The sequence below is a fragment of the Acinonyx jubatus genome, chromosome C1 (assembly GCF_027475565.1).
Source record: "Acinonyx jubatus isolate Ajub_Pintada_27869175 chromosome C1, VMU_Ajub_asm_v1.0, whole genome shotgun sequence".
Taxonomy (NCBI): Eukaryota; Metazoa; Chordata; class Mammalia; order Carnivora; family Felidae; genus Acinonyx; species Acinonyx jubatus.
This window is the reverse complement of record NC_069381.1, coordinates 5,830,212-5,842,386: the sequence shown is the minus strand read 5'-3', so window position 1 is coordinate 5,842,386 and position 12,175 is coordinate 5,830,212. Positions and strand designations below refer to the sequence as shown.

At 46.4% G+C, this 12,175-nt stretch overlaps 1 protein-coding gene across 5 annotated transcripts in view; it reads left to right on the top strand.

Annotated features, from left to right (window-relative positions):
* Positions 1-12,175, top strand: part of RERE (arginine-glutamic acid dipeptide repeats) — a 418,258-nt gene that overhangs the window by 325,030 nt on the left and 81,053 nt on the right. For all 5 annotated transcript variants that reach the window (XM_027060523.2, XM_027060521.2, XM_027060518.2 and 2 more), the window contains one exon: positions 1,852-1,950. In XM_027060523.2, the coding sequence (XP_026916324.2) occupies positions 1,852-1,950 (99 nt within the window). The remainder of the gene's footprint in view (positions 1-1,851; positions 1,951-12,175) is intronic.

Genomic DNA, 12,175 nt, shown 5'->3' with positions numbered 1-12,175 from the left:
AGCTCGTCTGAGTTCATATACTTAGTAAGCAACAGACCTAGGGTCTGAATCTGATTGTCTAGCTCCAGAGTCCACGGTCTTTTGTCTCTTTACAGTTACCCCAGATATATATATAATTACCTCTGAAGAAATGTTGTTAGTCTCCCATAAGCTTTTTATTAAGAATTTATGACCTGATCAACTTGAATTGACTTCAGATTATCACTAAAATATGTGCTTTTTAAAGAATTAAATAGGCCTGCAATTTCCTTCTTTTATTCAGTCCTGATCCATGTTGTTAACCTCATATTCTAGATTCTTGTTATATTAGAGAGCTTGACAGGTATCTGCTTGTTCTAGATATTGGGCAAAATTTGAAAACCTAACTTTGTTTTCATCTTTTTATATTTCTGAAAGAAGTCTAGATCAGACGGGTTTTTTTTTTTTTAAGTTTATTTTGAGAGAGAACGAGCATGTGTAGTGTGAGTGGAAGCAGGGGAGAGGCAGAGAGAGGGGGGAGAGAGAGAATCTTGCTTTCAGCATAGAGCCCGAGGCGGGGCTTGATCCCATGACTCTGGGATCATGACCTGAGCCGAAATCAAGGGTTGTCCTCTTAACTGACTGAGTCACCCAGGCGACCCTGGACAGTTTTCAAACATTTCCAAATTATGGTATTTTATTTTAGGATTTATTTAGTATGGTATTTATAGTACAGTATACTATTTTATTTTTTAAAGTCTAATGATGAATGTTACGAAGGTATAAAAGTTAATATCTAGCATTCATATTCATATTCATGACACTGGGACCGGAACCTACCGAGCGTGGGATCGTTACCTGGGCCAAAGTCAGATGCTCAACCGACTGAGCCACCCAGGCACCCCTAGCCAAAACGGATTCTTGTGCCAGGGAACTAGATATGTAAAGGAAAGTCAGATTTCCAGTGAGAATTCTGAAGTGACAGCCACAGGTGGGAGGTGGGAGGTTAAGCAAGAGGATCCTTCTGCCTTCTCCTTCACTCCATTGTCTGCAAGTGCAAGAGGACTGGGGTCACGTGAACTAGGAAAGGCGTGTCTTTGCAAGATAGAGAGGGGGAGCGGTGTCAGGCACTGCCTGGGGTTGGAAAGGATGTGGAGTGGGAAAGGTTGATCACCTTTGATGAGAGAGAAGTCTGGTCCTAAGAGGAATGTGTAGATAAACCAGTCTCTTCATTCGTGTGTACTGAGCAGTTAGTATACTGTTACAGAGTTTCATTACAAAGCTCGTATAGTTTAGGTACTTCAGATTTTTTTAGTGAAATGACTACAGTAGCAAGACTTCAGAAATGCTACCAGGAAATAACATAATGCAGTAGGTCTTTGAACTGCTCTGGGGAGAAGGGGACGAGAGTGAGTGGGAATCATGTTGCCTGGTCGGAGTCTTGGCTTTACCGCCTACTGGTTTAGTGTGGTGAGCACCTTTACACTTGACCTTTCTATGCCTCAGTTTCCTTATCCATAAAATGAGGTGACTATACTTCCTGCCCCATAAGCTTAAATGAGAGAATTAAAAAAATATAGGCTTAAAAAAAATAATGAGCACGAGGAATGTGTTTACCTCTGTGCCAGGTCGGATGTTCAGTAAATGTTACTGTTCTTAACGTTGTTCCTGTTCTTGCCAAAATGTTCTCTGCCTTGCCTGCCTGCCTCCCTTTCCCCGAACAGCTGGACCTGGGGTGGGGGGATGTGAATTGTGCTGACGAGCGTGCCCGTTCCATGATTCTTCTGTCAGGACAAATGGCAGGGCTTCTCTTTCATTGATTTGCTTCCAGATCTGCTATTTGGCACACTTATCTGACTAAAATTGTTGTTGTTGTTGTTGTTGTTGTTTTAGCTACATGAAAGTGGTTATGACGCTGGCAAAGCCCTGCAGCGCCTGGTCAAGAAGCCCGTGCCCAAGCTGATCGAGAAGTGCTGGACCGAGGACGAAGTGGTGAGCTCCGACGGGACTGGCCCTGCGGTCTGGGTCACCGGGGTGTCTGCTTCTCAGTGCGTGACCTCCCTGCTCCTCCGGGGACTGTCCATGGTACCCAGCAGTCAAAGGAAGGAGACTTTAAACCTGAAAGTTGCACGGAAAGACTTGCTTTTTAGGAAGCTCTGTGGGAAGGATGTTCTCCGGTTTCATGGAAAGACAGAAGAATCTGTAGGGTTGGTTGGCTGGTTTCAGCAAGTCAGCGTTTGATGCCTATTTTAAGACATAAGCATTTTTTAATGCTTATTTTTTATTTTTGAGAGAGAAAGCATGAGCAGGGGAGGGGCAGAGAAAGGAGGACAGAGGATCTGAAGCCGGCTCGGCGCTGTCGGCACAGAGCCTGACTTGGGGCTCAAACTCACGAACCGTGAGATCACGACCTGAGCCGAGTCAGATGTTCAACCGACTGAGCCGCCCACATGCCCCTTAAGACATAAGCGTTAAAACCATTTGCTGTGTAACCTAGAGCGGGGCTGTTGCCTTGTTTTTATTTGGAGGGCCAGCAGGATCCCTAACCTGCTGAAGGACGTTAGTCAAGAGCAGGTAGCATAGACCTGATTATATAAATGTAGTGGATCTTACATATTCGTCCTGTCATCGTGGTTCAGCAAAGAAGGTAGGGAGATAAGATAGGTACCCACAAACACAGATTGAAAACCCACGGATTCCTGTCCCAGCCGACTGAGTTCCCATGGAGCTACATCCCCATCTTGTGACTTCTGGAAGGCGTTGCTGTCAGAGACTTACAGACTGCTTGTGCTCTTGCAGATACGGTCTCGTGTTTGCGTGTTACGGCTTGACGTTTGCCCTTTAGGTTGAAAGAAACGAAGATGGCGGCTGTCACTGGTAGACCTGTCGATTTTAAGTCCCTCGCCTGTGTTCTAAATCTGCTAAGAAAGCGTGCTTAGAAGCTCTTGGTGCTTTCCTGATCTCGCTCTTTTGTTTATTTCGGCAATATTTATCGAGTACTTGTTGTGTGCCGGGTGCTGTGCTAGGAGCCGTATCAAGAACAAAGGTCCCTCCTCACGAGGCTTGTGTTTGTTTTCAGAGGAGAGACCATCTGTAAATCAATATTTGTTAAGTGGCGGTACACACACGTGCTGGGGAAGACGGAGTAGGCAAGGAGGATGGGGAGTAAGCTGGGTGAGGGGCTGTGTGGCAGAAGGGGCTGAGGAAAGGCCTGGTAAGAACCATTTGAGCAGAGGTGAGCCTTTTGGATCGGGGCCCTACGGTGAAAGCGTGGCCGGGAGAGAGAACTCCGGGCCCCGGGCGCGTTCAGGACGGAGGCAGGCATGTGTCTGCGGGGAAGGGATAGTGCGGGGATCGGGCGCGGCCTGCGGACCCACGGTCGGTGCCTCGCTCTTCGCTCTGCGTGGGCAGATTCTGAGCAGAGGGTACCATCATCTGCTGGCGGGCACCCTCTGGCCACTGAGTCGCAGGTGGGCTTCCGGGGCAATGGCGAGCATCCGGGCCCGAGACCGGTGAGCGGACAGCATGGTGGCAGTGCCGGTGGGAAATGGCGAGACCCTGGGGGCACATTGGAGCAAGAGCCAAGGCGATTGTTCGAGGAAAGGCCACTTGGGGGTTGGGCAGTCGGGGGCAAAGTAGGAGACGAGGAGGTAGCAGGGGCGGACTGAAGTGGCCCCTGAAAGCTTGGTTGGGAGAGAGCTTTTTCATAGCCCGTTAACACTTGCAGCTTATCAGACGCATGATGAGGTTGGTGCTGCTGTTTAGAAATTAAAAGTTTAAAACCTTTACACGATCAGTAAAGAGTTGGGGGCATCTTAAACATCTGTTCCTGTTCAGACACTGGCAGAGTACACACGTCACATTCGTTTGTTTTGTAAAGTCCCGTGGATGTGGTTTTCACTGTGGACCCATTTCTGTGACAAGGAGATCCGACTTGTGACTGATGAAATTTTAAAGTTCCTCAGGAAGTCTTGGTGCCAGAAAGATGTGAGGAGGTGAAAGGATGGAAGGAATGTGTGAAATGCCACCAACCCGGAGACCCCATCAGCGCCCACGTGCCCCGATGCCCTTCTTCTTCCTTCCTTTGCGCTGACGCCCCGGGGCTCCTCAGCGGCCAGGCGGCCAGGCACTCTCCCTTCCTGTCTCCCAGACCTCTCATTCGCTCTGGAATTTAAAGACTCCCACTTAAAAGAAAGCTGCTTTCCTTTTCCTGCTGCACTCGCTTCTCTTGGGCACAATGTGAACCGTGTCCCTGCTGTCGGCAGCCGGTGGGAGGGAAAGGGGAGTCTTACACATCAGAAAACGCTCGGCTTTGTTTTAAAAAGTGAAGCACGACTCTAGGCGGACATGATAATGATCCGTAACTGCATAAGTCCTTGTCATTGGGCTCATTTCTATCATGTTTGCTTCTTGTTTCCGTGTAGGTTTTGAGAAATATGTTGGCAGGCCTCCAGCCCTTGCAGAACTCAGAGATCAAATGGCCGTCCCCTTATTTATAGGAAGTTAAGCTTCATTTTCTAAAACCTCAAAAGTGAATGGGAAAGAGGGATTGAATAATTGATAGGCTGAAGGGAGCCTCTCAGATCTTGGACCAGCTTGACATGGCAGCGAGGCACCATCACTAGTGAGCCCCTGCCTTGGCCTGGTTTTGGCTGCGAGAGCATCACCCTCTGTGTGTGTGGCCTCTTCCCTGGAAGTCCCCTCATTTCCCACCCCAGCACTCAACAGGAGTAAGCAAAGCGTGTCCCAACTAAAGTAAGTACGTGGGCCTACCTCTCTTCTTTTTCCCCTCCAAGTTTTCTGTGTACCTGGACGTCTTAGTTATTTTTTAGTTTATTTATTTTGGAGGGGAAGGGGCAGAGAGAGATGGGGAGAGAGAATCCCAAGCAGGCTCCACACTGTCACCACAGAGCCCCAACGCGGGGCTCAAACCCACAGTGAGATCGTGACCTGAGCCGAAATCCAGAGCCAGACGCTCATCTGACTGAGCCCCCCAGGCGCCCTGACATTTTAGTTATTTTTAAGCATCATTGCCTCCAGTATATCCATTTGATCTAACTGCAGCAGCGTCGATGAAGTTGTTTTCCTTTGCATTTATATGAACTGGACACTCCTGTGTGCAAGGGTTGGTGGAATGAGCACCTGACAGTGCGAACCCCTGGCCGGGCTGGGAACACGCGGCCCCTGTGCGTCCTGGCTCCTGCGGGTGCGCTGCTCCCTGATCAGACAGATCTCTCCCCATCTCGCCAGTGCACACTCTCACTGCTTTTCACCGCTCTTTGAGGTTCAGGGCAGTTCCCGGGCCCAGCCCGCTGTGATCGCGCCCTCTTCTGAGCTGTTTCCCAGTTTGCAGCGTTTGTTAGCAGCCTGCCCCTGGCTTTTTCCTGCCCCTTCCTCCGCTCCTCCTCACAGGCTTTACTTCTGAGTTGATTGCCCTCCTAGTTCATAAACTTAAGAGCAGGGACTTAACTGATGGGGTCTGGTAGAGACTAATGTCTCTAAGAGGGGCTTGAAGAATATTAACAACTCTTTATTCAAGATTATTGTTTGTAAAGATTTTTTTTTTTTAATTTTTAAAAAATGTTTATTTTTGGGACACCACCTGGGTGGCTCAGTCAGTAAGCGTCTGACTTCAGCTCAGGTCATGATCTCCCGGTTCGTGGATTCGAGCCCCACATCGGGCTCTGTGCTGACAGCTCAGAGCCTGGAGCCTGCTTGGGATTCTGTGTCTCTCCTCTCTCTGTGCCCTTCCTCCACTCATGCTCTGTCTCTCAAAAGTGAATAAAGATTTAAAAAAAATTTTTTTTAATGTTTATTTTTGAGCGAGAGAGAGAGCGCGCACATCTTCCGGGGAGGGACGGGGGTGGGGGGCAGGGGTGGACAAAGAATCTGAAGCAGGCTCCGCCCTGACAGCTGAGAGCCCGACATGAGGCTCAATCCCACGAACTGCAAGATCATGACCTGAGCCAAAGTCAGACACTGAACCCACTGAGCCACCCAAGATTCTTTAATTAAGATCATTCTGGGGCTTCAGCTCAGGTCATGATCTTGAGGTTCGAAAGTTCGAGCCCCGCGTTGAGCTCTGTGCTGACAGCTCGGAGCCTGGAGCCTGCTTTGGATTCTGTGTCTCCCTCTCTCCTACCTCTCTCCCACTTGCACTCTGTCTCTCTCCCTCTCAAAAGTAAATATTTAAAAAAGTAAATATTAAAAAAAAATATTTAAAAAAAAGTAAGTATAAAAAAATATATAAAAAAAAGATTACCTTCACTCTAACATTTTAAAACTTGTAATAGTTAATAATTATGCATCAGAGAAAAACTTTTACATGCGCTCAAAGCTGACCTTAAAAGTTTTACCTTTGGAAAAAATTTCCCATATTCTTTGTGATAACACCACCCAATTTCTTCGTCCTAGGTCTTTCAGATATTAACTAATTGTTGAGATTTTAGGCCTCAAAATTACACAGTGAGAGGCTTTTCATTTTACATTTTCTCTCAGTGATTCCTTTGACCGCTTGTGTATCTATTGGTACGGTGTTTCTTTTTTATATGTTATTATTTTTTTTAAATGTTTATTTAGTTTTGAGCGACAGAGCGTGAGCAGGGGAGGGACAGAGAGACAGGGAGACACAGAATCTGAAGCAGGCTCCAGGCTCTGAGCTGTTAGCACAGAGCCTGACATGGGGGCTCAAACCTAGGAGCTGTGAGATCATGACCTGAGTCAAAATTGGACGCTTAACCAACTGAGCCACCCAGGCGCGTGCCCCTATAGATATGGTATTTCTTACTGAAGTTTCTTTGGGGGCTGAAATACTTTAAATCTTGGGGAATGGATACCAGATTTGGGCCAATTTCTGTCAAATTCTAGGCCAGGAAGTGACAGTTGAGCTCTGCTTTAGTGGAATGAGTGAGAAGCTCCTTGGTAGCTAGCTCAAGGCAGTCTCTCAGGCTAAATAAACTGGGTCAGATCAGAGAGGCAGTTTCAAAGAAATGCTAGGTCAGTTGGATGGAACCAAAGTGCATGGCTGGCTACTGCGTTTGGGAGTTGTACTGACGGTTAACCAGGTTCACTTACGTTATGCTAAAAATATTGTTCCGTATCAGGGAGCCATTTAAATGAGTAGGACTTAGGAAGAGAAAGAGGAGAAAAATACTGATCAGAACTTGTTAAAAAGGAAAAGAAAAAGTAAAAGAAACTCTAGATTATTAGGTTTTTAATTAAACATGATGAACACATTCAAATATACCACAGAGGCCCCAGGCTGAACTGCACCTAATCGAAGCAGATGAAGTCACCCTTCCGTGCTCGGGTAGTTATTAATTCTGCTTATTTATGCACGTGAGCCGAAGGTAGCATTTGCTGTGCTTGCCGTTGCTTATTGCGCTGGGATTCCATTGCTGCTGGCTGCTGTGCTCTTAATTAGCATTCAGCTGTTGATTAGGGAAATGCTGGGGATGCTAATTGAATTCTTTTTAAAATTCAGGGCCTGCATTTTCCTTGTGGAGTGTGGCCTGACTTGCAAGGTTGTAAGGTTGGGTGCTGCACTGAGCTGCACGCTTCACCCTTTGCTTCCCATCCACTTGGCCAGGTTTGTTTGGGACGTTCTTTTCATGTCCAGGTGGCTTTCAGCAAAACTCCAGGTGTTGCCTGAGGTGAAGGCTTTGTTGCTTCTGGTGTTCCCGCAGGGGATTCCGCTTGGTCATGGCTAACTGTAACTTTTATCTGGAAATATGCTTCCCTTTCAATATTGGGTATCAGCGTTGATGTCCTACATGGCGTGAACAGCCTAGATACGAATGATCTCTAACATTTTTATCCAAAGATAGTTCATCCCTGGTGCGGTGATAAACTTTAACTGGTCGTGTACATGGATTTACAAATTCATAAGTTTTAAAACGTCTAAGCTGTCCTTCAGCATAAAGCTCAGTGTTATCATAAACGCAAACGAGAATCCTTCTTTCAAAATTGACAGGACATGCCAAACTAGTTGTCTGGATATTTGTAAACCAATGAACCCGTGTGGCTGGTCAAGGAATGATTGCCACAGGACACACACAGCTGTTTGAGGGGTGTCTCTCCCAGCAGCGTCTTCAGACGCCTCTGTTAGGCCCTTTTTGGAACGTCTGCTCAAGAAAACATTGTTTTCCTTGCTCACTCTTTTCAAGCCGGGCATCCGGATGTGCCAGAAGACAGAGCTGCTTAGTGGGGCAAAAATACAATGAATTTTATTTGCTGTTTGTGTGGCAGCTGTAGAAAATGGAGTCCACAGCAAAACCAGAGTCCAGGTCCTATATAGCAGCAGGAGGTTTTGGAGGTGAAAGCAGAGATGGGGATGATTACAGGGGAAGAGAGCCAGCCCTCCTCAGCCTGCAGTTACCATCGTGTGAGTTTTAAGATGTCCATAATCTCAGTGATTAGTTTTAAATTGTGTATTTTCAATATAAGGGAAGCCTTAATTGTATGGTATCGATTTTTAGAAATGACCAGGTTTCTAGAGTTGTTGGGCGTTTTATATAGTCATTCAAAAAATGTTGGTGATAGGAGGGTCCTGTCGGTCATCTAATATGAACCCATTCATTTTTTTTCTCTTGTAAATTTTATGTGAATCATCTCTGTTGTTAGGATATCATTACAAAATCATTACAGGGGAGTTGAAACCTCACTACCATCTCAGTTTCTAGGTTTCCTGCCCTCTTTGTGTCTTTGTTCCTGTATGTACATTGGTTTATGTGTTTGTAAACTTACGTAAGTTGAATCATTTTATTGGAATTCTCGCTTTCATAAGAAATCTTAATCTGAGAATGTTTACGATATACCCAGAACTTGAACTAGAGATACCTTTCTATACCTCTGCAACACAGAATAGGTAGTTAGTAAATTTTAAATTGAAGTAGCTGTTTCTCTCAACTGATTACCCTTCCTCTAATTTTAAATTAATTGGTACTGCCTCTTACGAACAACTTAATTCTGAGATAGGGGGGTAGGAAAGATAAGTAGACATTTTGGCATATTATTTACACATAAGTTATATACATATATGTGTGTGTGTGTGTGTGTGTATATATATGTATATATACATATTTATATATTCTTACTCATGTTATGTGTTCCTATGGTCCATAGCAAAAATCAGTCCTTGGTGTTAAAAAAGAAAAATATAAGGGTGCCTGGCCGGCTCAGTCAGTAGAGCATACACCTCTTGATCTTGGGTTTGTAGGTGGGAGCCCCACATTGGGTCTACATAGAGATTACTTCAAAAAATAAAATCTTTAAAAAATAAACAAGTCAATAAAAGAGGAAAATATAGATACAAGTAAAATTTGCACAATGCTTCAAGTATTAATGAGATTGAACTATTTTTCCTATGATTGACGCCCATCGGCCTTTGAATCAAACCCTTTTTTAAACAAGTCAATAGTGTGAATAGAGTGGAGTATATTACTGCCAAGTCCATTCGAAAATGAGACGGTGAATTAAAAATCAATTATATGTGTGGAAGAGTTGGTATAAGGCAATCAATTTTGTCAGTTAGTTTGCAGGAAGGCTCTACTGCATAACAACCTGTAAAGAGAAACGTATTTTAAAATCCTTTAGTAAATGAGATAGGCTGAACATTAGAAGGAGAGAGATATTTCAAAAATTTATTACAGTATTTCATGTCAATACAAGTTGCCTCTGGGTTAAATCTACAAATTCAGCCATGACCTTGCATTTCACATACGTGGCTTTATTGCTTTCTAGGCTTCCTCTTTAAACTGTGGTCAGAGAAGGTAGTATGCCTGTTTTTCTAAACAAGGCCGTTCTTTTTCTCATTTTCTTTAACCAGTATGTTTCTAAAGTTCCTTACCCCCTAGCCCTGATACTAGGTAATTTTGTTTAAAACCAACCGTAAGTTGTGCTGTTCTTGGGCTCCAAGACGCAGTGCCAATTTAATTTAAATGTGTGTGTGCATGTTGGTGCATGTACATGTTCAGGCCTTAGGGCAATGAGGAACAGCACAGAGACCTGGGAAGTAACCCCACACTGCATGCAGGCACACCCCAAATTATTCCTTGCTGCTTAGGATAATCTTTTAAAATCAAAGAGCAATTTTCCTGGGACATTTTTCGTTTTTGCTTGAAGTGAGGGAGTATTGGGGGGAATCTTCAGCTTGAAAGATTAATAAATACTACAGCAGTGGGTTATTGAAACCGTGTTTTCCATCTCATTTCCAAGGGCGTGTAAAAAAAAATGGCGACAGCATACACTTTTCAGCCACTCTCCGTCATCTTTCTCTGTTCGTTTAAAAAATGAGAACAAGACACAAGGGGACTTGAGAGATTGCATTTGTTCTCCTGTAGACAAAGTGGTTATTTTATAAATGAAGAGGATGGAAAACCCTTTCCTTCTGCAGTTTCTTAGCAACAGAGCTGGAGCCGATTTTAATGTGTATGCATGGAACATTCTATGTATGGTGACATTGGAGCCGTACGTTTTCACAGGTGAAACCTACTGTGTTAGTCTGGTAACTGGAGTTCAGTGTGGGGGGAAGGAAACAGGAGGTTAAAAAAAAAGGAACCCCCCGATGAGAGGAAGTAACTCTTTTAAACTGTCTCCTCTTCTCTGGCATTCTTGTGTCTTAAATCTAAATTCTCTCTTAGGTAGAAGTCACAATGGCCTTGGTAGCCCCCTAATTGCTCCCTTCACTGGAGTGCCAGCACACTTTTTTTTTTACATTTCCTAGTAGCGTTTTGTTGTTGTTCTTTCCTCCGCCCCCACCCCGCATGCTGTCAAATGACACTTTCCACTGATATTTCAGAATTTGCTTTAAGACGTGTTTCCAAAGTACTTCATACGGGTGAATTCCAGTGCATTTTCCACATTCGTAAAGCAAAGTGCCGAGGTGTTGGGAAGCAAGAGTGTGTTTGGTGGTCATGAAGGAGAACTTCCCCCAGTTGGCCTTACCGGCTTAGCACTCAGGCCCACGGCTGGCTGGCTGGCTGGCTGGCTGGCTGGCTCTGTATTTCTTGCGTCTGGTGTTGGGGCTTGCAGATGGCAAGCCCGCTCGTTCTCCGTTACCGTCGATCCTGTGTGAACGTGAACGTGGGATGACCCTTCATGTCGCTCACCGGGTTACTGACTCAGTTCTGATTTTAGATTGCTGTTCGAAGTTCACCCGTCCATTCGTTCCGCAGGTGTTGACGGAGCACCGGGACGGCGCCCTGCCAGGCGCCCTTCTGGGTGCCGGTGATGCGGCCCGGAACGAAACAGGCAGAAATCCCTGCCCTCCTGGAGCTGACGTTCCAGTGGGGGAGACGGGTTAAAACAAGATCACCCAGTAACACACCCAGTGTGTTAGCCACGCGCTGAAGAGCTGGGGAGAGGGGAGGTCCGCCGCGCTGGGTTGTGACGGCAAGTGTGTGTGGGGACTTCCACAAGGGGCTAGGAAGTCTCGAGGTCAGGGCCTCTGGTTGAATTCTCCTTGTATCCCCAGCACAGAGCCCAGGGCCTGGGATGTGGCGGACGACCCGAAGCTAGTGTGTTGACTGGGTCGGATGGAAGAGAACCTGAGTGGAGGTGGTTGACCCCCCCAGGGCCTCGCGGCACTGAGTAGAGTCTCGGCCCCTTTGGCTGAGCTCCCCGCTGCCGCCTGGGGGGCTTGTCCGCCGAGCCCACGGCCGGTGCGCGCTTTAGCTCCAGCAGAGCCGACTGGACGTGTCCCGTTCTTTCCTTCTCGGTGGCTTCCCTTGGAAGAAGCAACCAACCCCGTCCGCGTGTGTGAGGTTTCATTCTCTGGACTCCAGCGGGGAGAGCTCCGTCTTGCCAGCGTCGCTTCATACTTGATGTGTGGTTGCCATGTTGGCCGTGGGAGAGCGAGCGATGGTGGGGAGAGGAGGACAGAGCCTCAGGAGACGGCCCGGTGTGGGTGTGGCTCCTCGGACTAACCCGTCTTCCCTCACCACCCATCACGCATTTGAGAGCGGAGTGACCTGTTTGCACATCTCTTTCTTCGGGCCGGCTGGTGGTTCGGGGCGGTCTTCTTGGCGACCGTGGTACGTGGGTAAAATACGCCTCGCCTCTCAGGTTTCCCCCGAACCTCTAGTGTGCCTCCCTGTTTGGTCACTTCCCTTTTAAAGGGCTCGATCCCCTGTCGTTGATCTCAGCAAGAGGAAACAGAAGAACTGTCAAATAAATATACCAGGGAATTAAGGAAAGAGCAAAGCAAAGTTGTAAGGAA